Source organism: Macrobrachium nipponense, chromosome 30 (genome assembly GCF_015104395.2).
Source record: "Macrobrachium nipponense isolate FS-2020 chromosome 30, ASM1510439v2, whole genome shotgun sequence".
In the NCBI taxonomy this organism is placed as follows: Eukaryota; Metazoa; Arthropoda; class Malacostraca; order Decapoda; family Palaemonidae; genus Macrobrachium; species Macrobrachium nipponense.
The window spans coordinates 53,666,122-53,693,678 of NC_087218.1; the positions used below are offsets into that span (position 1 = coordinate 53,666,122).

Sequence of the window (27,557 nt, forward strand, 5' to 3'; positions counted from 1 at the left end):
GTAAAGTACTCTTGTACCTCAAAACGAAAATGGAAGCATGTCTTCGTGTAGGCCGCAGCTGTGAAGTGACGTCATGGCAGTCGCCATGTTTATGACGTCACTGAGCATCCCTAATGCATAGCCAGCACCCTCATAGAAGTGCAAGGCTGTTGATGTTATTCTCGTAGGCATAGCAACCTGACATTAAAGGCTGCCTTGTTGCACTTTTTGCTTCTTTACAGATGGCGACGCATCCAACCACCATTCACTGCACATCAGGATAAAAGGGACTGGCAACACGACGTTATACATCAAACCAACTGTCCTTCTTGGGTTGGTTCTCCTGATAAGCCTAACGCCGACCGCACACCTGCATCCTCTCTACCCACGTATCTGGAACGAAAACAAGATGGCGATGCACACCTCCCCCCGCAGGGAAAGGTGCACAATTAGTCATAATTACTTCCCAAAGCACATCCAGATACACCAAAGCTTTGGATTACAAGCAATCCATATGAATATGCGATATTCCAAAGCACAGTAACTTATTAACCGTACCTTAAGACTTTCTTCACCTACGACTTACTACACGATGAGTACTTCGACGTCAAATCCAACAAAGAAAATAACAGGGCATTTATCTGCTTCTTGTGATATCCAGGAAGTCTCGCAGCATGAGAAGGCTTCATGTTCACATACCCAGGAATTCCAAACCACATATTGAAAATAACAGGGGGCAAACTAAACCGGCTTTAAAAGGACGGAGCAAAGCACGTCCGCACTTAAAGGGGGTAAGAAAATAACTAACTGGGTCACGAGTTAATGATGGGTATGTGGGTGGCTCCACTTGTCTCGTGACCAAGCACAGATGCCAATAGTCCCTTGCATACACAATTATTTTAAACTTTACCGGTTTTCAGCTGGTGCTGAGTATTTATCCTAATGTTAAGACCGAAGGTTTGTTTTGTATATGAACAAACAAGCATTGGAGCAGCTCAGTCATATAGGCTTTTGATGACCAAAAAAGATTCTTCAAAAATGTCCAGGCCATCTGAGAACGCCTTTACATTTACAAGCACATTATAGCACCTCATAGAAAAATTTTGTGCAGAGAATATATTTGTGAATACTTTAACAACTTGAGCATACCAGTACATCAACTGAATTCATCTTGAAAATATGGCTCACACTAAAATGTCGTACCTGGAAATTTTTCTTGCAAGAACAAGGTCCCTAAATCAGCAGGTATAGAATCGAAGCCACATGCACCAACAATGTACAGGTTCTTCTCTGCTGCCTCTTCACTGTATTTCAGTTGCATAGTCTCCAAATACTGAGGTTCTCCACTGATGTCAACATGATGTGCTCCACCCTTAAGGCAAGCAGTAACTACTTTCTCACCATAATATCGGTACTGTAAAAAAAATTTTATATAAAAGTTTAAAAAAAAAATAAGTTTTTAACTATCATAAAAATCAACACAATATATTCTAAATAGTGAGGGCTGGCTTATAAATTTGAGTTAAGCTTTAGTTATACTTAACAGAAACTTAAACACAGGTACAAAACAATTGTAACTTAGCTTTAACAAAGAAAACTTTACTTCATAGCAATATTAATATTGTTACCAAGCTGTAAATTTAGGTGAAAAGTACAACTACAGCTATAAGAGAACAATGAAAATCAAATTAGGTAAAGAATAATTTTTAAAAATTAGTAACATATAAAACTATGAGGTGAGTCACATCAGCAAGAAAACATTGGCACCAAGTTAGAAGTTAAAACAAATTCAACCACAGAATTAGGAAGATCATTCCTATATTTGGTCACAAAAATGGGAACAATGTTCAAAATATGGAAAATTACGAGAATGTAAACGTTCCCAGAAACCATGTCTCCATAAATCTTTTTCACTTTTATCATTACCATTTTACCTAACGGAGTAACATTACATTTCCAAAACAAGTGTAATAATTATGATTAACTTACAAGTACCTTTAGAGTATCACACAAAACAAAGTAAAAAATTCTGAATTTCACAACACTGGGGTATACCGTGTTTCTTCTGCTCTGGCTCCAGTCAAATACACAGGTAAAAGGTTGTCTATTCCTTTGGCCAGTGAGTGACAGAGCCACTTGATTTAAGCAGAGGAAGAACTGTTGAGTCCACACCAGATTTAAAAGTAACCCTGAGTTGAACCAAAAAGGGTTTCTTTTCTAGGCCAATTTTATTATGCCCAACTGAAGCACAATTCTCTGAGACACAGCTCTAATCGGATATACATGTCTTCCATGTCAAATTATCTCTATTCCTCTTCCTATGTGTTTGTAGACAATACACTACAACAAACAGATGGAAATTTGCCTAATCTATAATACTGACAAAAATATTTAAAGGAATAATAGGAATAGGCTCTGCTTCCTTACAAAATTGTGACCAATTCAAAGGTGAAAACTCATTAAAATTACCATTATCCGACTTGTGTGTGGCCTTATTTACAATTTACTATCACCTACTTTCAGAAATAAAATCCCAAAGCTCTTAGGCCTTGGCAATTTGTATGAGAAACAGAATTCAACCATTCCCTATGCCAAGCATTGAATTTGTTAACAGAAAGTCTTAATCTAGACTGTATAGATGAAATAAGTCATTATGCCTACCACAAACTGGACCTCATTGCACCAACATTTATAGTCTTATGGAAAGCTGGGTGTTTATTCCCATTTTACGCTGCCATATGACTGCCCTACAAATAGCATTCAATTTTATTACGAATGGTTTGAGAAACAGTTCTGTATACAATACTATACTGTCAAGGACACAACTACAAGGCCACTAATATTACCATGTATTCTACAAATATGGCAATATATCAAAGAACAATGGCAAGGTCGAGAAAACAGATCCTGGATTTTGCTAAACATCTCCAGCCTGTGTTAGAGAATCAAGAAAATTGTTATGCTTCAAAACAAAGAACAATAAGAGTAATAATAATACACATGCATAAAAATGGTTATCAGAATTAATGCCAAGGATAATATTGGAAAAAACCTGTAAACACAGCAGAGCCAACACACCATACAAGGCAAGGTGCGTCTTCTGGTACTGCCCCTTCAACTGAAGGAAGGACATTAGTGATGGTTATAAAAATGAAGTTCAGGTAAAGAAAATATAAGGCAACCTCATGACAAACCATTAGGCTTCCTTGGTCATCCTTTTAAATCTGAATGCACACAATATGAAAGCACAAGAAAGAGAATATGCATTGGAGTCTGCCTGAGAGTATTCTCAAGCAAGAAAACTCTAATCCAAGACAGTGGAGGGCAATGATACTGAGGCTTTTGCATCATCTGAGACTTGAGAACCATGGTATAATTCTGGAGTGCCCTTTTCTTAGAAGAGCTGCTTGCCATAGCTAAGGAGTCTCATCTACCTTAAACAAAAAAAGGAATGAAAGGTATAGAACCATTCTTGTCAGACATGGATGACAGAAGAGAATATGCAAAAATAGGCCAGACTATTCAGTTTGAGTAGCTAAGGAATAGGACTACTTAAGAGAGGGATCATCAACAGATTATTTGACCTATCCTTGAAAGATCTTGTGTTCTTAAGTGGTAGTACCTCAACAGCTGGTTGTTTCATAGTCTGCCTGATGCCTACAAATTTCAGTCACACAACCAAGTATGAGGTATAAAAAGCCAAGTTTTTCCATTAAAGTTACCTTTTGAAAGCTTGGGTATCTGAATTATATTGGACTGGAATATGAAAGTTGGACCAAAGGTCATCTAGGACCTATGAGGTCATTCCAGGCTGAAAAGGAAATTGAGAGTAAAAAGGTTCTAAAAGTGTAAAAGCAGGCAACCATCACAGTTGCAATATAAAACTACTGTTAAGAAAGTGTCAAGTAAGGGGGAAGAAAGAGATTACGAAATGAGGTACAGTAAAGGGTTGCAGCTTGAGGCCATAACCTTAAGTCAAAACACATTACCAACAAGAATCCATGATTTTATTAACTAATGATAACTAATCAAATGAGCCTTCAATAACATTCAATTCCTTTCATGAGTAAAACGAATACAGTACAGTACTAGTATCTAAACCTGGAAGTCAACCATTTAAATCCAAAAACTTCATGACTGACAGAAAATCAAATTTGACTTTGAACTACAGTATATAATAATTATATTTTTTTCCACATTCAAGACTAAACCAATCCTGTATCCTGCATCTGGGTCAATAGAAACAAAATTAACTTACTGGGCCAACACAATTTATGATAATCCTTGCTTGCTTTGCCATGTTGACTAGACTTTCCTCATCATTAGCATCTGCAATAATCAGGCCAGCATCAACATCCAAGCCAGTGTTGGATTTTACCATTTCCACAGTCTTGTCAAGTTTCTCTTTGCTCCGACCAGCAAAGGCATATTTTAGCCCTGTATTTTTCTCAGTTGCTTTGACCACCTAAGATAAGAAACATAAAATTAATATTTGAGCAATGTCCATCACCTTCCATGTAACATTTACATTTTAAAATTTAAAGCACCTCAAGTGATGTGCTATTGCATTCTGCTTATGTATACACAAACATATTTCATAACTGCGTCTCAAAACAAATTAGAGCAATTCATGGCTTGCAAAAATTTATGTAAAATGCAAGGAAGGCGACATCTAATATAAAGAATAAATTATGTATATCAATTCCCTTTACCAAAACTTACAATTAAAGCCAGATCAATATTTAAAAGCAAAATATATAAACCTCTTACCTCTTCTGCCACAAACTGTCCCGTAAAGCCAGTTGCTCCATATACCACAACATCATACTCGTTATCTCCCATGTTTGCAGCGTAAATGAAATCTGAAATTCAAGTACACATGAAGTCAAGCAAGCTCCATAATTCATCAAGAAAAATAACTAATACCATACAACATCAAGGACAAAGATGCTGAGGTAGATACGTCTGTAAAATATGCATAAACTCATACTTGGTAAGTACTACAATATTCCCTAAATGTCATTTTTTCTTTGGGAAGAAGGACCAAAAGAGGGAGAGCAGTTTGATAATATTATAGAGAGGAAAACAAGACATAAGACTGGGGTGCATCCAATGAAAATAATACATATATGATGCTGAAGGAAAGGATGAGGACAAATCATTAAAATTGATTTTACACTTCATGAAATAAACAACAGGGGTTGTGTTTATAATTAGATATCAAGTTACAAAATAAAAAAAATGCACCAAGTGTGAAGAGAAAGATTAAATTGATAACTTGTTGATCTGTTCCACTTTTCCTGCCAGGATTACTGCTTCAATCCTATGAAACATTAATATGTTCAAAGTTAATTTTCTGTGTTTTACTTGGTTGCCCAACTAAAGGCAATGCACGTTTCATTATGAGGTTTAACACATCCCAGAAAAATTTTCCAAGCTACCAATCATTGAAATCACCATTGGAACACATATAACACATTTTTCAAGTAATTTCCAATTTTCCTAACATACAAACCTGAAGATCTTACATAGGATTTAGCATGCAGATGCATCATCTTTTTAAAACTTCCTTTCGAAATAATTTACAAAATATATTGCACAATCATTTTAAAAACTTCCTTTCAGAATAATTTGCACAAAATATTGGATCATCTTTTTAAAACTTCCTTTCAGAATAATTTGCAGTAAATAATACACCATTTAAAACCTTCCTTTCTGAATAATAAAGAATGCAAAGTATATAAAATTAGGGAAAGAGGTAAAGTCACTTTGGTCGCGGGGGGAGTTGTGGGGTATTTCTGTGATAGAGCTGGAGTACATACTGAGAGCAACCAAGGCAAGTACCTTGGGTCGAAGGTATTGGGGATGAGGCCTGAAATTGATATAATGTACACTGTTATCTTGTATATGTTTGGTGTTCTTATGAATTCATATAGATCACTATACACATACAAAATCATGGATTGATAATGTTTGGCTTTCTAATATATAATTCAAACCTTAAATTAATATGCTTCATAAAACTTGAAAAAATATTAGATTAACATTTGACCTGGCATTTATTTACAATGGCTTATTTACAATACTTTATTTAATAAACTAACAAATACACATAGATAACACAAAACAGTATCTGGCTTCATGATAGATATGAAAAATGATATTGTTATGATACAATAAAGTTTCATACATACTTACCTGGCAGATATATACATAGCTATCGACTCCGTCGTCCCCGACAGAAATTCAAATTTCGCGGCACTCGCTACAGGTAGGTCAGGTGATCTACCGCCCTGCTCTGGGTGGCAGGACTAGGAACCATTCCCGTTTTCTAATCAGATTCTCTCTTCCACCTGTCTCCTGCGGGGAGGCTGGGTGGGTCTTCAATTGTATATATCTGCCAGGTAAGTATGTATGAAACTTTATTGTATCATAACAATATCATTTTCATACATTCAACCTACCTGTCAGATATATACATAGCTGATTGACACCCTTTGGTGGAGGGCAAGAGACAGCTAACTACTGACTAGACAGGTAAACAACATATGTTGTAGGTATTTATAGACCTTGGTTCCTACCTTATCAGGTGGAAGACTTCGTGACTGCTGTCTAGGAGTCTGCTTCACCTCAAGAGCCTTAGCGAGATAGTGATCTGTGGCCAAGAGTTCTTGTGGATCTGTCGATGGGGTATCATCCACTTACTCGACAGAACCTAACTGGCATTTGTCAATGGGAGCACATCCGCTTATATGACAACACGCCTTTATTTAAGGAGCACACAACCGATCCCGATCACCCGAACCTAACACCCGTGTTAGTTCTAAGATTGCCAAGAGCTATCCCCAAACTCTTAGCAAACAACCACAAACTCAATAACCACACATACAATAATACAAAAAAAAAAATTTTTGTACCCCTCTAAAAGTCAGCTGTCACTCGATCTCCTAGTGAAGAGAAGTGAAGGTCGCCTGTGCGACACCTGACACTTCCATGCACAGGAAACTCAAGAACACATCCAACAAGAGGGTTACATACATTATTAAGGATCGGTGCTAGCTCCCTTACCCAGAACCGTCTGTGCTGACACAAACGGACCTAGAGAAAAACATTTCTCATACGTCACTCGCACATCTTTTAAATAATGAGATGCAACACAGAGTTGCATCTCCAATAAGTTGCATCCAAAATGTTTTTAAGTGACATATTTCTTTGGAACGCCACAGAGGTTGCGATTGCCCTAACTTCGTGGGCTCTCACTCTTAAAAGATTAAAAGAATCATCTGGACAATTCTTATGAGCTTCCGTAATAACACTTCTAACAAAGAAGGCTAAGGCGTTCTTGGACATTGCTCTCTTGGGTCTTTTACTGAGCACCAAAGACCTTTTTGCGAACCCCCCAACTGCTTCTTCCTGTCCAGATAGAATTTAAGAGCTCTAACTGGGCAAAGGGATCTTTCTGCCTCTCTGCCCACCAAACTAGAAAGTCCTTTTACCTCGAAGCTCCTGGGCCAGGGATTCGAAGGGTTTTCATTTTTGGCAAGAAAGAGAGACTGGAATGAACAAATTGCAGAGTCTCCTTTGAAGCCGACTCGTGATTCAAGGGCGTGCAACTCACTGACTCTTTTTGCCGTTGCAAGAGACATCAGAAACAAACACTTTCTAGTGATATTACGAAATGAAGCAGTCTGTGGTGGTTCGAATTCTTCGGAGGATAGAAATTTAAGAACCACATCTAAGTTCCAGCTTGGAACTTAGGTTCAAGTGACTTTGATGTTTCGAAGGAACGAATGAGGTCGTGCAAATCCTTATCATTCGTTAGATCTAATCCCTTGTTTCTAAAGACTGCTGACAGCATACTCCTGTACCCCTTAATAGTCGGTACCGAGAGATGCGACTTTTCTCTAAGAAACAGAAGGAAATCCGCAATTTCGGTCACAGAGGTACTGGAAGAGGACAGCTTCTTCGACCTGCACCAGCTTCTGAAAACTTCCCTTACTCGATTGGTACACTCGCCTAGTAGATGATCTGCGGGCTCTAGCAATTGCGCTTGCTGCCTGGCGAGAAAACCCTCTCGCTCTGACAAATCTTTCGATAGTCGAAAGGCAGTCAGAGCAAGAGCGGGAAGGTTTTGATGGTACCTCTCGAAGTGGGTTTGTTTGAGCAGATCTATTCTGTTTGGAAGAGATCTGGGGAAGTCCACTGTCCACTCCATCACCTCTGTGAACCAAATCTGAGATGGCCAATACGGAGCAATCAGAGTCATTTTGGTTCCTTCGGATGCCACGAATTTTCTGACTACTTCCCCCAGTATCTTGAACGGGGGAAAAGCGTAAACATCTAGCCCTGACCAGTCCAGAAGAAAGGCGTCTGTTGCATAAGCCCTGGGATCTTCCACTAGGGCACAAAATGTGTCTATCCTTTTGGAGAGGAATGTGGCGAAAAGATCTATTTGAGGCTTCCCCCAAAGGTACCAAAGGCTCTGACAGACTTCTGAGTGGAGTGTCCATTCTGTGGGAAGGACCTGGAACCTCCTGCTCAGTCTGTCCGCTCTCACATTCCTCTCCCCTTGGACAAACCTCGTTAGAAGAACTACCTTCCTTTGGTTCGCCCAAATCAACAGATCTCTTGCCAGCTCGTACAGAGCGAAAGAGTGAGTCCCTCCTTGTTTCTTGACATAAGCCAGAGCGGTCGTATTGTCTGAGTTTATCTGTACGACCTTGCCTCTGACTATGTGTTCGAAGCTCTTTAGCGCAAGGTGAATTGCTAAAAGCTCCTTGCAATTTATGTGCCATGACACCTGTTCTGCCGACCAGGTGCCTGACACTTCTTTGGATCCCAATGTTGCACCCCAGCCCGACTCCGACGCGTCTGAGAACAATGTCAGGCTTGGGTTCCATACTTGCAGGGATACTCCTTTGTTTTCTTTTAAGGGAATCAACCACCACTTTAAATGATTTTTTATTTCCTCCGAGATTGGAAACGTGTCCGAGAGCTGTCCTGTCTTCCAACTCCAACTTCTTCTCAGGAAGAACTGAAGCGGACGAAGATGTAGTCTTCCTAGGGGAAAGAACTGTTCGAGCGAGGAAAGGGTCCCCAAAAGGCTCAGCCATTCCCTCGCTGAAGTGCGCTCTTTCCCTAAGAAGTTCGATACTGTGGCACAGCCTTTCCTTATTCTCTCTTGAGAGGGAAAAACTCGAAAACCCCGAGAATCCATCTGAATCCCCAGATAAACCACGTTCTGGCTGGGGATCATCTGAGACTTCTCGAGGTTCACGATCAATCCCAATGATTTTGTCAATTCCAGTGTTGTTGACAGGTCCTCCAAACACTGCTTTTGAGACCTGGCTCTGATGAGCCAGTCGTCCAGGTACAGGGAGACGTTTATCCCTTTCAAATGTAAATGTCTTGATACATTTTTCATCACGTCCGTGAAGACTTGAGGAGCCGTGGAAAGGCCGAAACACAGGGCCCTGAACTGATAGATTCTTCCCTCGAACATAAATCGAAGGTACTTCCTCGACGAATGGTGGATCGGGATGTGGAAATATGCGTCCTGAAGGTCTAGGGACGCCATCCAATCTCCTTGACGCAGTGCTGCAAGGACTGAAGCAGACGTTTCCCATGCTGAACTTCTGTTGTTTTACAAAATTTGTTCAGCGCACTTACATCCAGTACCGGTCTCCATCCCCCCGAGGGCTTTTGCTACAAGAAACAAGCGATTGTAAAACCCCGGGGAGCTGCAATCCAGCACCAGCTCTATTGCTCTTTTGTCCCACATCTGTTCCACCATCTGACGAAGCGAGCATCCATCAGAACAGGGTCTTTTGTATCTGGCGGACAGTTCCCTCGGTGATGTTGTCAAGGGAGGAATGTCCTTTAATGGGATGTAATAACCCTTCTTGATGATTGACATCGTCCAAGGATTCGATCCTATGTCTTCCCAGGCTTTCGCAAAGAAATGTAACCTGGCTCCTACAGGTGTCTGGAGGATAGATTTCTCACTTTTCCCTTCTTAAAGGGACGGAAGGAAGACCTGCCCCTTTTCTCGGTTGACTTCCTTCTGGCGATAGATCTAGCTGGAAGGCCTCCTCGAAAGGGCTGCTGCTGAGCTGGACGAGCCCCTTTCTTTTCCTCACTGGCCACAGGCCTATTTTTCCTTGAGGATTGTCTAAGGAGATCCTGGGTGGCCTTTTCAGTCAGTGAATGGGCAATATCCTTCACCAACTGCGAGGGAAAAAGATGTTCTGAGAGAGGCGCAAACAATAAGGCGGATCTTTGCGAAGGAGAGACGGCCTTCGTGAGGAAAGCACTGTGAACCGCCCTCTTCTTTAAAACTCCTGCACCAAAGAGGGAGCATACTTCCGCCGATCCATCCTGAACCGCCTTATCAATGCATGTTGAGGATGCTATCTAGGGTTTCTGGGTCCAGTTGTTCCTTTTCATGAGACTTCTTGGCAAGAACCCCAAGGGACCAATCTAAGAAGTTAAAAACTTCTAGAGTGTGAAAAAGCCCTTTGAGGAGGTGGTCCGTTTTCCGAAAGACCCCATGTTACTTTTGCTGAATCAAGGCGTGTCTTCTCGATGAGTCTACTAAACTCGAGAAGTCTGACTCAGCTGAAACGGACAGATACAATCCCATATTTTCTCCCGTTTCGACCAAATGCCTCTCCTCCCTGTAAGTTTAGCGGGAGGCATACAAAAAAGTGTCCTTCCTAACTCCTTCTTCTTCTTGAACCAGGAGTCAAGAGATTGTAGCGCCCTCCTCATAGATATAGCAGGCTTCATTTTTAGGAAAGAGGAAGACTTGTGCGTTTTCGTGCTCGAAAACAGAGAGCGTGGAGAAGGAGGAGCGGCTGGCGTTAAAGTCTCCATATTCTTCCAAGAGAAGGAACGAAAGAAATGAAATTTTCATTATTAAAATGAAGTTTTTATTGTATACTTACCGAACAATTATAGAGCCGTGATTTCACGAGCGGCAGGATACTAAATTCAAATTTAGCGCGTCTGCGTCGCCAACACTGGTGGTGATGACGTCATCTCCCTCCACTCGCGGGAGAACCAGGTACAACTGCCCAGGTGAATCCAATTCTTTCTGCCCGTCCGTCCACCTAAGGGGAGGAGGGTGGGTATAATCATAATTGTTCGGTAAGTATACAATAAAACTTCATTTTAATAATGAAAATTTCATTTTTATTGTAGTGTCTTACCGAACAATTATAGAGCTGATTACACATTTCTGGGAAGGTGGGATTCAGTGGACCACTAGTATTTTTAAATGATTACATTTATTGGCACTACCAGTAAACACTCAAGGTGTCTGTTGTACCTTACCTTGTAAGAGAGCTACAGCAGACTGTTACTGCCTCTGGTCGGTGCTCTTCTTACTATTGTAGGGGAATTGGAATTTGACCAAAGTTAGCCTCTACAGGAGTGGAATCCTTCCGTAGTTCAAGCGAGTCAAGGCTGACTGACGGAGGATAGTAACAACAAAGATTGCCCTTGCCCTGGGCTAAGACCAGAAATTCAATCATACAAAACATTTGTCACCAACACCAGATTTAAAAAACATATATACCCAACCATTGTAAAATCTGACCTAACAGACTGGTGAGTATCCCAGGTACTCAGTACCCCCAGCTTCCCTTGAACTCGACAACCTATTCAAGGTGAAAAGTTAGCATAGAGGTGACGACCCCTGTGCCGTTTCTCCCAACACCATGCCAGAAAACCGCCACAGGACCTAACGTTTTACAATTCTCGAAAACCGTTTCTATCTCTTTGAGATAATGACTCGCAAAAACCGAATTCGATCTCCAGAACGTGCTCTGAAGAATCGAAGCTAAAGATAAATTCTTTCTGAATGCTAAAGAAGTTGCCACTGCTCTAACCTCGTGAGCTTTAACTCTCAGAACGGAAAGATTGTCGTTCTCGGACTGCGAGTGAGCTTCCCTGATAAGCTCTCGAATAAAGAACGATATAGCATTCTTAGAAAGAGGACGAGAGGGATTTTGAACCGAGGTCCAGAGCTTAGAAGATTGTCCTCTAATACCCTTAGTGGCAAACAGATACTGCTTAATAGCCCTGACTGGACATAAGAGCCTTTCTTCCTCCTCATGTCCAACCAAATCAGATAAGTTCCTTACCACAAAACTCCTCGCCAAGGATTAGAAGGATTCTCATTTTTGGCTAGAAAGGTCAAAGATACCAAAAATACAGCATTGCCTTGAGAGAAACCGACTCTTTTGTCTATAGCGTGCAATTCGCTGACACGCTTAGCAGAAGCTAGTGCAATAAGGGGAAGAAAAAGTGCTTCTTAGTCAAGTTCCTGAGTGAAGCCGACTTCAAAGGCTCAAACGGTGGCCCCATGAGAACTTAAGCACACATCTAAGTTTCCCAAGCCACTGTATCTTGCGGGAGCTTAGTGGTTTCGAAAGACCTAATGAGGTCCGACAGATCTGAATTGGAGGAAATATCCAAACCTCGATGTCGAAAAACCGAAGAGAGCATGGCTCTATATCCTCTGATCGTCGAAGGAGCCAGTTTCTTAGAGTTCCTAAGAAATAGAAGAAAATCTGCTATTTCTGTTAAAGAGGTCGCAGAAGTAGAGACTTTAGCACTTCTACACCACTCTCTGAAGATTCTCCACTTCCCTTGATAGAGTTTGTTAGAAGACTCTCTCCTACAACGAGCGATAGCTTCTGCAGCTCTTCTTGAAAATCCTTTCGCTCTGACAAGATTCCGGACAGTCTGAACCCTGTCAGAGCTAGAGCGGACAAGTTTTGGTGGAACCTCTTGAAGTGAGGTTGTTTGAGAAGCCACTTGTCTGGAGGAAGAAGTCTGGGGAAGTCTACTAACAACAACTGGAGAAGGTCCGGGAACCACTCTTTCCTGGGCCAAAAGGGAGCGATTAACGTTAGTGTTACATTGCTTGTGCGACATGAACTTGTTCAGCACCTCTCTTATTAGAACCGAACGGAAGGGAATGCATAAGCTTCCAGACCCGACCAATCCAACAGCATTGCGTCCACGACCAAGCTAGAGGATCTGGGACTGGAGAACAAAAGAGAGGAAGACGGTTGTTCCTTGATGTCGCGAACAGGTCTATTGACGGTCGTCCCCAAAGGTGCCAAAGTTTCTGACAAATCTTGTTGTCCAAAGTCCACTCCAGAGGTAACACTTGCTGTTGACGACTTAACTCGTCCGCCAGGACGTTCATCTTTCCCGGAACAAATCTCGGGACTAGCTGAACCTTCGCTTCGTTTGACCACAGGAGGAGATCCTTGGCTACTTCGTATAGAGAGAAAGACTGAGTCCCCCCCTGTTTCCGCACGTACGAGAGAGCCGTGGACTGTTGAGGAAGTTGTCGGAGTGCACTGCCACTACTCGACCTTCTACTAAGCTCCGAAACTGTCTGAGCCCCAGGAAAAAAAATTGCTAACAGTTCCTTTACATTTATGTGGAACTTCTTCTCCTTCTCCGACCAAGCTCCTGAAGTTCGTTGATTTCCCAGTAGGGCTCCCCAACCTGTTTCCGATGCGTCGGAAAAGAACTGTAGGTTCGGGAGGATGGGTCGTAAATCTAACCCTTCTTCCAACCTTGCTCGAGAGAGCCACCACCTTAGGTCCTCTTTTATTTGATCTGTGACAGGAAAGGTAATCGAGTCTGGTTGTGTCTTCCTGCACCAAGAGGCTCTCAGGAAAAACTGCAGAGGTCTCATGTGCAGTCTCCCAACGTCACAAATTTCTCCACTGACGTCAATTTGCCCAGGAGCCTCATCCACTGATTGCAGAACTTACCTTTTTGTCCAAGAACTCCTGAACTGTCTCCAGACAGCCTTGAACCCTCTTCGGGGACAGAAAAGCTCGAAAAACTTGAGCATTCAGAATCATCCCCAAATAAAGGATGCTCTGAGATGGAACCAACTGGGACTTCTGTTTGTTGACCAGAATTCCTAACTTTCTGGCAAGATCCAGATTGTTCCAAGGTCCTTCATGCACCGACTCTCTGATTCCGACCGGAGAAGCCAATCGTCCAGATAGAGGGAGATTCTTACTCCTAATATGTGCAGCCAGCTTCCTATCGGGGATAGAACCCTGGTGAAAACTTGAGGAGCGGTCGCTAGTCCGAAGCAAAGCGCCCGAAACTGAAACACCTTGCCTTCGAACATGAACCTCAGGTACTTCCGAGATTCGCGATGTATCGGAATGTGAAAATAAGCGTCTTGCATGTCCAGAGAGACCATCCAATCCCCCTGTCTGATGGACTCCAGAAACCGACCGAGTGGTCTCCATATGAAATTTTGTTTTCTGGACATGCAAGTTCGGGCGCTCACATCCAAAACCGGCCTCCAGCCCCCTGATGACTTGGGAACTACAAAAAGGCGATTGTAAAAGCCTGGAGGAAAATCCCCTTTCTATCTGTTCTATCGCTTCTTTGAGAACAAGCGCTTCCACTTCTGCGGCTAGCGCCAGAAATTTGTCCGAGCCCGGAGAGTATGCCTGGAATGGAATTGGCACAGGTGAGAGCGAGGGAGGTGAAACGAGAGGAATACGATAGCCGAACTTGAGTACTTGCACTACCCAGGCTTCTGCTCCTCTGTTTTCCCATTCCTCCCAAAACAGAGCCAGCCTGGCTCCCACTGGTGCATGAAGAACCGAGCTTTCATTTGGAAGGTTTGTTAACCTTGGCCGAGGCCTTAGACTGAGGTCGCAAATTCGACTTCGGCCGAAAGAAGCGCTTGGGTTTTCTCCCTCGAAAAGGAAAAAAAAGCTTGGGCCAGAGGAAAAACCGAAGGAACAGTCTCCACAGGAGCTTTAGGTCTCTTAGTAGATTGTGCCAGTAAATCCGAAGTAGATTTCTTATCTAGCGCAGACGAAATTGACAACACACATCGTCTGGAAAGAGGTTATGCTTTCCCAAAGGAGCAACAAGAGAGCAGACTTCTGTTGGGACGTAACCCTTTTAGAAGCAAAGGAGCACCAAAGTTGCCTTTTCTTAAGGGTACCAAAGGCGATGAGCGAAGCTAACTCATCACATCCATCCCTAATGGATTTGTCCGCACAGGACAGAACACCAATCCAATCCTCCGCTAACTCCTGAGAAAGAGAAGGACAGTCTTCGATCTTGGCCGCTAAAGCGCCAATAGTCCAATCAAGGAAGCTAAAGACTTCCAAAAGTTTAAATTGATTCTTTACAACGTGGTCCAACTCAGGCGCTGTAAAGAAAACTTTCGCTGCGGCGAAAGCAGATCTTCTAGAGGAGTCGATTAAACTGGAGAAGTCTCCCTGGGAGGAGGCAGAAACTCCCAGAGAAGGAGCTTCCCCAGTTACATAAAACCTATACCTCTTACGAAGCAACTTAGAGGGAGGGTAAGCAAAAGAGCCTTCCCTAAGTCTCTTTTCATAGACATCCATTTCTCCGTCTCTTTCAACGAATGTTCTAACCGCTTTAGATAGAACAAGTTTTGGGAGGAGAGGGTCTGAAGTTTTCATCCTCATCAAAAAAGTCGAAGTTGGGGAGCGCGGAGCCGCTTTCTCAAAATAATCTGGATAAGATACCAGAAGAAATCTAAGGAGACGTGAATAACACGAGAGGTGATGTGAATCCTCCTCCTCTACTTCTTCTTCATTCTCCGATACCGCCGAAGTAGTAGACGGAACTACAACCGGATCTGAAGGTTTCGAACCACCCTTGGACTCAATTCATCCAGTTGGTTAACATCTCTAACTGCTTGCGCAAAGGCGCCAGAGACGAATCAAAAACAGTTAACGTAGGCTTGGAAGAGCCTAAATGTTCAGCAGGAAGGGGGGCGGAAAAAAAAAACTACTGCGCCTCGCTCGGAGCCGCCGAAATTCGAGGCGAAACAGGCGCATCAGGCGTAACAGACAAAAAAGCGCCTAAAGAAACACCCTTAGAACTGCTAGCTACAGCGCTAAAACCACAATCTCTACTAGTAGATGGAGCCGAAAAAGGCACAGATTGAGGCGACGAACGAGCCGCTAACGGCCGAGGCGCAACCCTACTCTCAGGACTCCCTTATACCGCTTGACTGGAGGAGGCGAAGAATCGGCGCCTGAACGCCTCTTTAAGGGACGCGAAACGGGCGAATCTCGCCAAGAGCGCCGCGCGACCGGAGACGAATCGCTTGAATCATTTGAAAGGCGTCTGACCGCAACACCTTTCCAACGCTTAACCGAGCCCTGTTGAGGCGCAACAGGCTCAACAAGAGAGGCGCCTGTCTGTGGGCAAATCCCGATCGACCTCCCTTGGACCTTCCGGTATGTCTTCTCCCCGGTGCGGGGGAGCTGGACAGTGACCTTTGTCTAGGAGATGTGTCAGGACAGACAGACGCACCCTCAACTACACTCTTACCTGAAGCCGCTTTCTCCAAAAACGTCTTAACTGAATTACCAAGTTGCAAAACCGTATTCGCTAGTACCGAAAATTTCTGATCTAACCTCGATTCCAGACTGGCAATGGTGTCGAAGAAACTACACGGGAAGCCGGAGAAGTGGGATTAGTAGGAGGAATAGGAGGTGTAGTTAGAGGAGACATAACAATTTGAGGAGAAACAGAAGGAACAGATGCATCGCAAGACGAAGCAGAGATAAGTCTACTTTCCCTAAGCGCTGCTTTTCTAATTCTGTCTTTAGCTAATTTCTCCGAGTATGAACTAAAAAACTTCCATTGAGAATCAGTCCAATCACTACACTCGTTACATGTTCGATCTGCTGAACAAACCTGTCCCCTACACTTAACACATTTAGTGTGAGAATCATACTCTAACTTGGATAATCGAGTTTTACATCCTGAGATGCAAAACACAACTCCCGACGGACTAGAATCCGACATGGCAACGCCTAAATAAAAAAGCAAAATAACAACAACGCCAAAAAAGAGTACTTCACCAATTCCGAAGATCAAATCCACAAGAAAAAAGCGAAGCAAAGTCATCCAACCGCACCGACCACCGATGTTCACCGGACGCCGGCAGGAAAAGAATTGGATTCACCTGGGCAGTTGTACCTGGTTCTCCCGCGAGTGGAGGGAGATGACGTCATCACCACCAGTGTTGGCGACGCAGACGCGCTAAATTTGAATTTAGTATCCTGCCGCTCGTGGAAATCACGGCTCTATAATTGTTCGGTAAGACACTACAATAAAACTTTGTAATTAGAAAATCCTTCCTTCATTTCATCCCCCGAGGCATCTTCTGGGTTCATAGGCTCGGAAGGAGAAGGCTCCCTTCTTTCTTCTGTTTCTTCCCTTACTCTCTTCCTTTCTGAAGAAGCACTCCTAATTGGAGAGGGACTAAGAGTTACTCTCTCTTTGCTAAAAGATTGACGCTTGGATGACTCCTGTCGGATGTCAGGCTCTTCATGCAGGGAATGCGCCTGGCGTACGGCAGGAGTATCTCGCCTGGAAGAGTAACGTGTTTGGAATACTCCTGGTGCTTGGCAGGCGCAACGCGCTTCGAATACTCCTGGCTTCTGGTAGGCGCATCTTGTTCCGAATACTCCTGGCCGCCCTGGGAGGAGTATTAAGTTCAGAATACTCCGGCGCCTGGGAGGAGTATAAAAAGTTCGGAATACTCATGGCGCTGGGAGGAGTATTAAGTTCAGAATACTCCTGGCGCCTGGGAGGAGTATAAAGTTCGGAATACTCCTGGCGCCTGGGAGGAGTATCGAGGTCCGAAGACTCCTGGCGCCTGGCAGGAGTAATGTCGCCTCCAAATACTCCCTGATCCTTGGAATGCGTATTGGTGTTTAGTAGGAGTATTGATCATGGTAGGCGCTTTTCGTTTAACAAGCGCTCTACTCCTAACAGGATCATCTTCTTCAGTTAACTCTTGGCGCTTGGTTGAAGATCTTGAACGTTGTACTGAATACTCTGGCTCTTTGCGCCTACTCGGAGCCTGGCTCCTGGCTGGAGCCAAACTCTTGACAGGAGTAACTTCCTTTCTTACTTCTCTCCTGTCTAACGCACCGTTCCCGCCGGAGATGGTCGCCTGTGCGACACCTCCCCTGGAAGGCTCGTTGCGCGTGACAGGGGATCGGTATTTAGATCTTTTAATAGGAAGCCTATCATCGCCTTCTTACGAGTAGGCTCCTTATAAAGAACTCCTACCAACGAGGCTAATTGTTCCTGCATATTCAATAAAATTTTCCTCCTGGTTGAGGAATCCCTTCGAATCAGGAGAGGGAGATCTGGAAGGCGCTCTAGGATCTCCTCCAGACCCAGAGTCTGATTGTTTTCTAGCCTTCTTTATTACCGAAGGCGCTCCTTCTTCAGAGAAGCGCTCGGGACTAGAATTGAGCTCATGTTCTTTCATACTCCTCTTCAGCGGACGGGAAAGTTTCGACTCCTTCCATCCTCTTCTCGGATCGAGGGAGGGCGAACTAGAAGACGAAAAAGCACTCTCGAAGGACGCTTTTCCTATAGCGGTCCTTGGCAGTTTGTGATATGATAGATTCTGCCGAAGAAGGACGCCTGATCGTTGGGGATTCTCCACAACCCCCGTACGGCTTTCGACTTTCCTTCTCCTCCGGGCCAGGGAGCTTGGAAGAGGTCTAGGCCTGGGAGAGTCGCAGAGACGACCAGACGCCCCCTCCACTACACTGGGGACACTAATATCACTAGCGAAACCACATTCACTTTCCTTACCTTCCAATGCTGCCATTTTTTCCTGCATTTTCTGAAGGGAAGCTCTGAGTTCCGCTATTTCCGAAGCAGAACTATTAGCAATTTGTGAACGGGCTGAAACAGAATGGGCATGATTATCAGAGGAAGAAGCTACAGAACTAGACAGTAAATCACGAGATGTAGACATTCTGCGGGTTTTGTAAGCCGCCTTCCTCTCTCTATCTTTCTCTAACTTCTTCAAGTAAGAAGTTAGAATCTTCCACTCTTGCGCACTCAGTTTCTCACACTCGTTACACGTATTCTCAATCGAGCATTCAACCATTCTACAACCACTGCATGTAGTGTGAGGATCTACCGAAGCTTTCGGAATCCTCACCTTACAGCCCTCATTCACACACACTCTGAAACTAACACTAGAGTCAGACATATTCACGAATTCCAAAACCAAGTCCAAAAAAAAAAACCAAAAAAAAAAACAGTCCACGATAGCGAATGCCAAACAACAATCCAAGTACGTCACCAAATATCAGCGAGAGATGATCAAAAGCGTTGTGAAAAAAGAATTCTAGTCAGGAGGAAGTAACAACAATGTTGATACCACCGGCAACAGAGAGAATCTGATTAGAAAACGGGAATGGTTCCTAGTCCTGCCACCCAGAGCAGGGCGGTAGATCACCTGACCTACCTGTAGCGAGTGCCGTGAAATTTGAATTTCTGTCGGGGACGACGGAGTCGATAGCTATGTATATATCTGACAGGTAGGTTGAATGTATGAAAATCCTTAGCCAAAAGAAAGAAAAAAAATCATTTGGAATTGTCATAGCATTATTTAGCTAATTTATGCATCTTTTTCATTTTTTGCCTACTTAATACATTTTTTGGGCATCCATAACTCAAATCCTAAAAACATCCGACCTCTGACAAAAACCAAGGTATGTAAATCTTAATAAGAGCTCTGTTTCGTCTTCAGAAAATAATATATATTTCCAATGCATACGTAGTTGAATATGCTGAAATTTTGCATTTATGTTGGGGGCATTAAGTAATTAACCCATTTTCCCATCTCACAATCCTGGGGGACCACTGTGGGAAACTTTTTTTTTTTTTTTTTTTTTTTTTTGGGGGGGGTGTCTGAAATTTTGTAATTCCGGTGTAAACACACATGAGGGTACATATTTGTGGCTGACCCCTTACTCTGCATACAAAACATTGACCCTCTACATATAAAAGGAGCGGCTAACCGAGGCTAGCGAGTGGTGGAACGGTACTACGTGCCTGTTACAGTGTCGAAATATCCTGGGCAAAGGTTGACACAATGTTACAGCCTCTGAGAGAGGTCCGCTTCAGGTTCGATATGAAATAATAAAAAAAATATATATTTCAACACCAACAGTTGAAACTGGGGATACAAATATAGAAAGAAACACTAACACAACAAAGGTTTATTTACAAGCTTACTAACATAGGTAAATGCAGAATGGTATCTCCTTTTTACATTAAAAAAAAATAGAATCTTACACTGCATGAACTGGGGGAACAGTGAGGCAATTCAAATACTTGCTAGTCAATTTGGCAATTCGGGGCGATGGCTTCTCAAAAGGAAAACGGTGATTGCAGACGTCCTCTTGACTCCGTATTGCAGAATCTAGTCTACTTGTAAGGCAGGAACTCCCAAAACCTCTAGCGGGATCTTTTCTTCTCTGAAGTCTGCTCAACGTCGAGATAACATGAAATGATTCGTCCACTCCTGAAGACGACTAGGCCAGTATCCAACCAACTTTTTTCCTGATCCTTCGTCGGTTCCTTTCTCTTATCTCTCCCGGATAATCTCTGCTGCTGCTGATCTCTCACTGATAATCTGATATGTGGCTCTTACAATCTCTCTGTGACTAACTGGTGATCTCTCTTACAATCACTGCTCTCCAAAGTTCGTTCGTTGTATTTATACGGCACTCTAGGGGCGGAGCCTACGGCGAACTTCACACTCCCGAGATTTCCAGAATTTCCTAGATGAATCTAGACGAGGTATTGCATCAGAAATCACAGCGTTTCTCCCGACACATTGGCGCATGATGCGGTCCACAACACGCCCGACGATTCCAGAACAGGCGCCTCCAACACGGGCGCGAAAGCCTCCTTACTGCCGAACTTTCGAAAAGGCGTTTTCCTTTCCTTTAACTTCCTTTGCTATGAAGCAATTACCATCACACGCCCCCCCAAAAGAGAAAAAAAATGAAATAAACTGATTTTATTTTTTTCTAAAGAGAAGCAAGAATTAAACAGCGAGGAAACAATTCTGCATAAAGCTTTAATCCAGTCAAACACGCACACTTCCCCACTCACACACCCACTCGTGCGATAACAGAAAACGGTTATTATGCTACTCGTTGAGAAAAATCTCTAGAAGCTACTAGCTATAACATTATACTTCTACTTTTTCCATTTTCTGAACTCTGCTCAAATATTATAAATACTAAAACACCTTGTGTTTTTCACTAATCGCACTCAATAACACTGTTACATGGGCGGAGGCCACAGCACGGGGCATTGTTTATGATTCTGAAGCAAATTTACATTCATTGCCTTTGCTCTACATTAATTCTATAATGTATATTTCCCCTCTCCTCTAACACCGAAAAAGGACCTTCAAACTTATAAGGAAAAAAGGGACTTTCTCTCGAGACTAGTACTAAGACTTTATCTCTTACACACAAACTTCTCTTGTTTGCGCTAAGATCAAGTTTCTCTTTAATTTCCCCTTGACTTCCTCTCGCGTTTTCTTTCGCTAAGTGCCAAGCGCTTCCATTCTCCTCCGCTAGCTGCCAAACATCTCTTAGATTGTTTCTATAATACTCAAGATTAGTTAAGCAATCATCTCTACCCTTACTTCTAGGCAAAGGTCCGAACATATTTATAAATACATTCTCAAAAGATTCGCCTACTGAAGGAATATTACACAACGGAACTCCGGTAATTACTTGATTTGATTTCCCGGCAATTTGATATTCATGACAGCTTAAAACATATCTCTTTATATCAATTTTCATTTTAGGCCAAAAGTACGCCCTACTAATACACACGCCTATACGGTCTCGGCTATGCCCTACTTCAAGATAACGGCCGAGGTCAGATGTGTCTCGTCCAGTGTGGCTCTCGTTTCCTTACGGATACAGAGACTCGCTACGCCACCATAGAGCTGGAGCTACTTGCAGTCACTTGGGCTGTAGCTAAGTGCCGCCTATACTTGTCTGGACTTCAACATTTCACTTTAATGACTGACCATCGCCCCTTGATACAGATTCTCAATCACTACACTTTGGATGCTATTGAGAATCCACGCCTTCATCTCAAGATGCAAGCGGCCCCCTACATCTTCACTGCAGTATGGCGCGCAGGGAAACAACTCTGCATACCAGATGGCCTGCCTCGCTCCACAACCAGTCGCCCCACACCTGAAGATGAAGAGTACACTACTTCGACTGCACATGTCAGGCGTATCGTTGCCAGCACCGCCACTTCCACTAACGACCAGGCAACAGGACCCATTATCGAAGAAGATAAGTCCCTACAAGAAATCCGCACGACAGCATCTCAGGATCAAGATTACAGTCGTCTTCTTCACTACGTCTCCAACGGCTTTCCTACCGACCGCTACGATCTCCATGCTTCCACCCTCCTGTATTGGAAGCTGCGGGACAACCTTTACGCGGATGGAGAGTTAGTATTGTATGGACCCAGGATCATCATCCCTGCAGCCCTCCATACACACACCATGGATCGACTCCACGACAGCCACCGAGGGATTGAAGCTACTCGACATCGTGCAAGGCAGACAGTGTTCTGGCCAGGCATCAATGCAGATATCAAGAGTAAAGTAGAAAGCTGTGAGGCCTGCCAACAGCTTCTCCCTAGTCAGCAACAAGAACCTTACACGTGTGACGACAATCAATCCCGGCCCTTCGAAAGTGTGTCAGCTGACTTCTTCCACGTAGCAGGGAAATCCTTCCTTGTTATTGCTGATAGACTTTCAGGCTGGCCTGTGGTTGTTCCCTGTGAACGTGGCACAACTGCAGCCAGAGTTACAAGAATGTTCTGTTTTCTTCCGCTTACGAACTGATGGAGGACCCCCATTTTCCAGACACAACTTCAAGCAATTTGCCGACTGCTGGGGAGTTCATAACATCACTTCTCCACATTACCCTCAGGCTAATGGACACTCAGAAGCTGCAGTGAAAGCTGTTAAACACCTTATCATCGAGAATGCCCCACCCGGGAACATAGATTGTGAAGCCTTTGATAGAGGACTGCTGGAGCTTCGGAATACACCGAACCCCGCTGGACGCTCCCCTGCGCAGATTCTCTATGGCCCTCCTCTCCGCACTTGTGTTCCGGCTCAACCCAGATCATTCGCAGAGGAGTGGCAAACTAAGACTGAAGATTACGACCGTCGCACTGCTGCCCAAACCAACCAGGCCATGAGCCTTAACAATGCTCATGCCTGCCCTCTACCCAAGCTCACCATCGGCCAACGAGTTAGGATACAGGACACAACAACGCTTCGATGGGACAAGGTCAGCAAAGTGATGGGCCGCGGAATGTCAAGAAAGTATGAAATACGCCTTCCAAGTGGTCGTGTATGGTTTCGAAACCGAAGACATTTACGCCCAGTGACTAATATGAGTGATGGCACCTCTCCCCAATTCCCTGTGTCCCCTTGCTCTGGCCAGGAAAGAGAGCCATCATTCGAACCCTCCAATGTCCCTCGTCAATCACCTCAACTAGCTCAGAGGAATTAATGTTCCACTCGAGACACTGCTACGAGCGTAAAGGGGGAGGGAGGTGAATAGATATTTAACGTTATGCTGTATGTATATTAATTACATTACGTACAGTTTATGAACATTAATGTATATTTGCTTTAATATTACTTCGTAGAAGAATGATATTTGTTTCCATTTATTTTTTCCCATTGCACATATTGTAAGACCACTATTTCATTATGCATCGTGGCAACAATGTACTAATTAGATGTGTCAACACCGCTTTTTTTCCCGCCGTGTGCATAGTCAGTCACTGTCCAGTGGTCATTGTAGTAACCAGCACGGACCTGCTTCCCGCTGCTTTCACGTTGATGTCAGTACGTATATCTTCATTACAAGATTATAAAGAATCTACGGGTTTATTTTGTCACCCCTTCATTCCATTTCTTGCATGGATGTACGTGGCAGCATCCCACACAGGGGGAAGGTTTTGCCGTGTTATTGTGGTATTTCCCATTATTTATGACATTTAAAACACGAAATACAATAGAAAATAACAAAAACATCGATAGTGAAGCCATTTCCCATCCAAATCCCATCTGCTACTACTACTATTACAACACCGAATCCTACTGCGCATGCGCTACTTGTAAGGGAGCTTGTGTTCTTAGCGAGGAAAAAAAAGGGGGTGTACGGGAGGGGTACATGTATTTAGCCAATCACGTTGTAGTATGACCCCTACATTGCTATAGGACCGAGTGAAGAATTGGGGGGTATTCATACATTGAGTTACATAAATTCATTTTCCTAACTTGTTTTTTAATCATGCTATATGAATTCTAGTGTTTATTCCTATTTCCTTTATCATAGTATTTGTATAATATTTGTTTTGGCATGTTCTCACCTAATAATTTTGCCATATATACCTTGAAATATTAAGTTGTAATTGAGGACAGACACCTGAAAATGCCTTCCTGGTTGGACTAGAAGTGGGTGTTAGGACGATTCGATACCTACCTTCCCGTCGGTTACGTGAAATTGCAAGTTGCTTGGGATATTTCATACATTATCTATACACAAATCACTCCCTTCCCTTTCCAGTATTCACGTGCGACTGTTTGCGATTCATCATTAAGAATACATTTCATACCCATAATTTCTTTGTTAAAATTTGACCTTATTGGAACATCTACACTTATATATATTCCATTATATATCCTTTTACACACATTTCAATTTACACCTTTTTCTCTCTTCTCTTTCCATTACCAGCCTCTGTACGCTCATAATTTTACAATCCTTCCTCACCCATAAAAAATTTATGGATATAATTTTGCTAATTATTAGAACCTTTTTATTGGTTATATCTTAGGCTACCTTCAAGTTTGTCTTCCTTTACGATGGGGGGAGGGGTTACAGGGGGCTCAGCCCCCCCGGTCAGATAATATGTTCTGTTAGGTTAGGGTAAATTTTTAGAAAGAGGAACCAGCCCAAAATGACATGAAAATATGTTTTTCTAGGTGATTTTGATGTGTTTTGCACAAAGATTACCTTCATTTTCCTAGGAAATGAACGGTTTTAGACTTTACTCTATAACAAAGGGAAACGAAACTAGTTTCAACGTGTTTTTTAATGATTCTTGGCAAGCTCGCGTGTTCTGGCAAGATGGAATGGTTTAAATTATTGTTTCGACGTGTTTTTTAATGATTCTTGGCAAGCTTGCGTGTTCTGGCAAGATAGAATGGTTTAAATTATTGTTTCGACGTGTTTTAACCTAACCTAACCTCCCCTACCCTACCCTAACCCTAATCTAATACAACTGCGTTACACGGCGTCAACGCAATATGCAAACAACCCGAAAAATGGTTACAAGCCTAACCTGAAATAGTTACAACCTAAACCTGAGCTTATATTTACCTTAAAAAGCAGGCCCTGGTTGGTCGATATCGCTGTCCGAAGATGAATTATCGGTTTCGGCCTGTGGTCGTTGTCGATCACTATAAGGTACATATAATTTCCCAGCTTCAATAAAAAAAAGTTGTGATGCAACTGACCCTGTTCTTTATTGAAATTGTCTATAGACAAATATCTCACAAAATATTGTTTGAGATATTGTTTTCGGTTACCAGGGCGTCTCGACCACTCTTTTATATCACCCCAAAGGCATTCAATGATTTGCGTGTGCACACTACTATCGTCTCTGTCAACAAATTGTTCGCTGTGATTGATCACTTTGTGCATGTATCCTTCTTCAGCAAGTTTGCGATACACTGCCCACCCATCACTAATCACAACAGAATTACGTAAAATAAATTGTTTAATAAGTGGAATAAGCATCTCTGCACTTCTGTCTAGGCCTTCTTTGTTAAAGAGGAATAACGAATTTTTTCTTAGAGATTCACTCTATTCCCCCAAACAACCACACTTGGGTAAGTTGTCGACCACGATTGTATTTGCTATGTACGAAGAGCGTTTCATCGATTTCCACAATGACGTCACGACCACCAATTTGCGGTTGGTTGGAAAACCATTGTTCTGTGACTTCGGAACAAAACGATCGCCAATCTACGCTTGTTCTACTTGGCCACTTTAGGCACCCTATAATAGTGATATGATCAAAAGATTTTCTTAACCAATGGTTTACAAACAAAGCAACTGCCCCGGGTTTCACATGAAAACTGTCTAAAAATGTCCCCTTAAAAAGGCTAACCGAATACGAACACTTTCTACTTCCCTTCTGCTTATTAAGCTTCCTTCGATGGCCACACGAAAATTTATGCCTTGTTTCACTATATGTACAAGTTATATCACAGTGAGGACAAGTTACTGCTGTAGGTAAAACACCATGTGCCTGCAAAAATGTGATGATTTCGGAATCTTGCGAGTAATATCGTCTTATAAATTCAAAATAGTCTATATCACAACCACGACAAGTTATCTGAACGACGGCCATGCTTAGTACTGATGAGTTAGCCTAGAGTAATGCCTGAAGCGCCATGGTGGCAGGAATATTTAAATATAACTGGCTTTCGTTTGTTTAAAATGAGCCAATTGTTTCAAAGTATCAAGTCACGTGGTGCGTGAATATGTCACGTGGGGCAATCAAACGAAGTGTATAAGTGGAACAAAAAGAGGGGGCGGTGCTATAAGTCATTTTTTGGAGGGAGTCAAAGGGTGAACATCTCTCTTTAATAGCCACTCGCCTTAGTAAAAAATAGAATCCTCATTTTTTGTAAACGTAACAAAAATTGATTACTTATGTTCTATTCAACTCCGGGCATAACTAGTAATGGTATATTCCTAATCAGAAAAGTGCAATTTATGCGATTCTGAAGTATTTATAGGTCCCTAAGCTGGTTCCTCTTTCTAAAATAATATGAAGTTTTTATTGTAAAACTAATATTGTAATACTACCTGAACACCTGAACTAGCCCTGGTCACTTACCAGCCCGAACCATCATTTATTAAACATTTACCAAATCTTTGGTTAAAATAAACGATCAGTGTTGCCAATCTCTGGCAAACACCCTCGTTACCTAGTTACCAGCCCACCGCTAGTAGCCCTGCCTCACGGGGCGGTCACACCTGCCCTCTCACGTCAATCATAACTCAATAACTCTGTATGAGAGGGGAGGAGGGTGGGAATCATTCAGGTGTTCAGGTAGGTATTACAATATTAGTTTTACAATAAAAACTTCATATTGCAATACACCCCCTGAACACCTGAACTAGCCCGATTAACAACATTAATTTGGAGGTGGGGAATCAAATCTGCCCGGCCCTCCACTGTACTAGTTGTCAGTCAATATAATTGAGTACGCGAGTCAGTCTCAAGTTCATTTGTCACTCGTCCAAGCTAATCTCCCATGTGTGGCCTTCTAGGCCTGCCATATGTGGAGGGAAAACTCCCTGCACCTCTACCCTAAGGTCAAAACTCATTGAGTGCGGAAGGGATACAAACCTGTTTCCTCTCAGCTGGCTATGTGCCTCACCTGAGTAGAGGAACAAAACTGAAGACCTCCCATGTGGCTTCTCGGCTCTCATGTATGGAGGGAATCTGAAGACCTCCCATGTGGCTCTCGGCCTCTCATGTATGGAGGGAATCTGAAGACCTCCCATGTGGCTCTCGGCCTCTCATGTATGGAGGGAAACTGAAGACCTCCCATGTGGCCT

The 27,557-nt window shown here is 42.9% G+C and overlaps 1 protein-coding gene across 2 annotated transcripts in view; it reads right to left on the reverse strand.

The window, feature by feature from the left end:
- Nucleotides 1–27,557, reverse strand: part of LOC135202511 (saccharopine dehydrogenase-like oxidoreductase) — a 71,497-nt gene that overhangs the window by 35,436 nt on the left and 8,504 nt on the right. For both annotated transcript variants that reach the window (XM_064231944.1, XM_064231945.1), the window contains exons 2-4: nt 4,750–4,841; nt 4,238–4,444; nt 1,183–1,393 (exon numbers count right to left, since the gene is read on the reverse strand). In XM_064231944.1, the coding sequence (XP_064088014.1) occupies nt 1,183–1,393; nt 4,238–4,444; nt 4,750–4,821 (490 nt within the window). In that variant the 5' untranslated portion in view covers nt 4,822–4,841. The remainder of the gene's footprint in view (nt 1–1,182; nt 1,394–4,237; nt 4,445–4,749; nt 4,842–27,557) is intronic.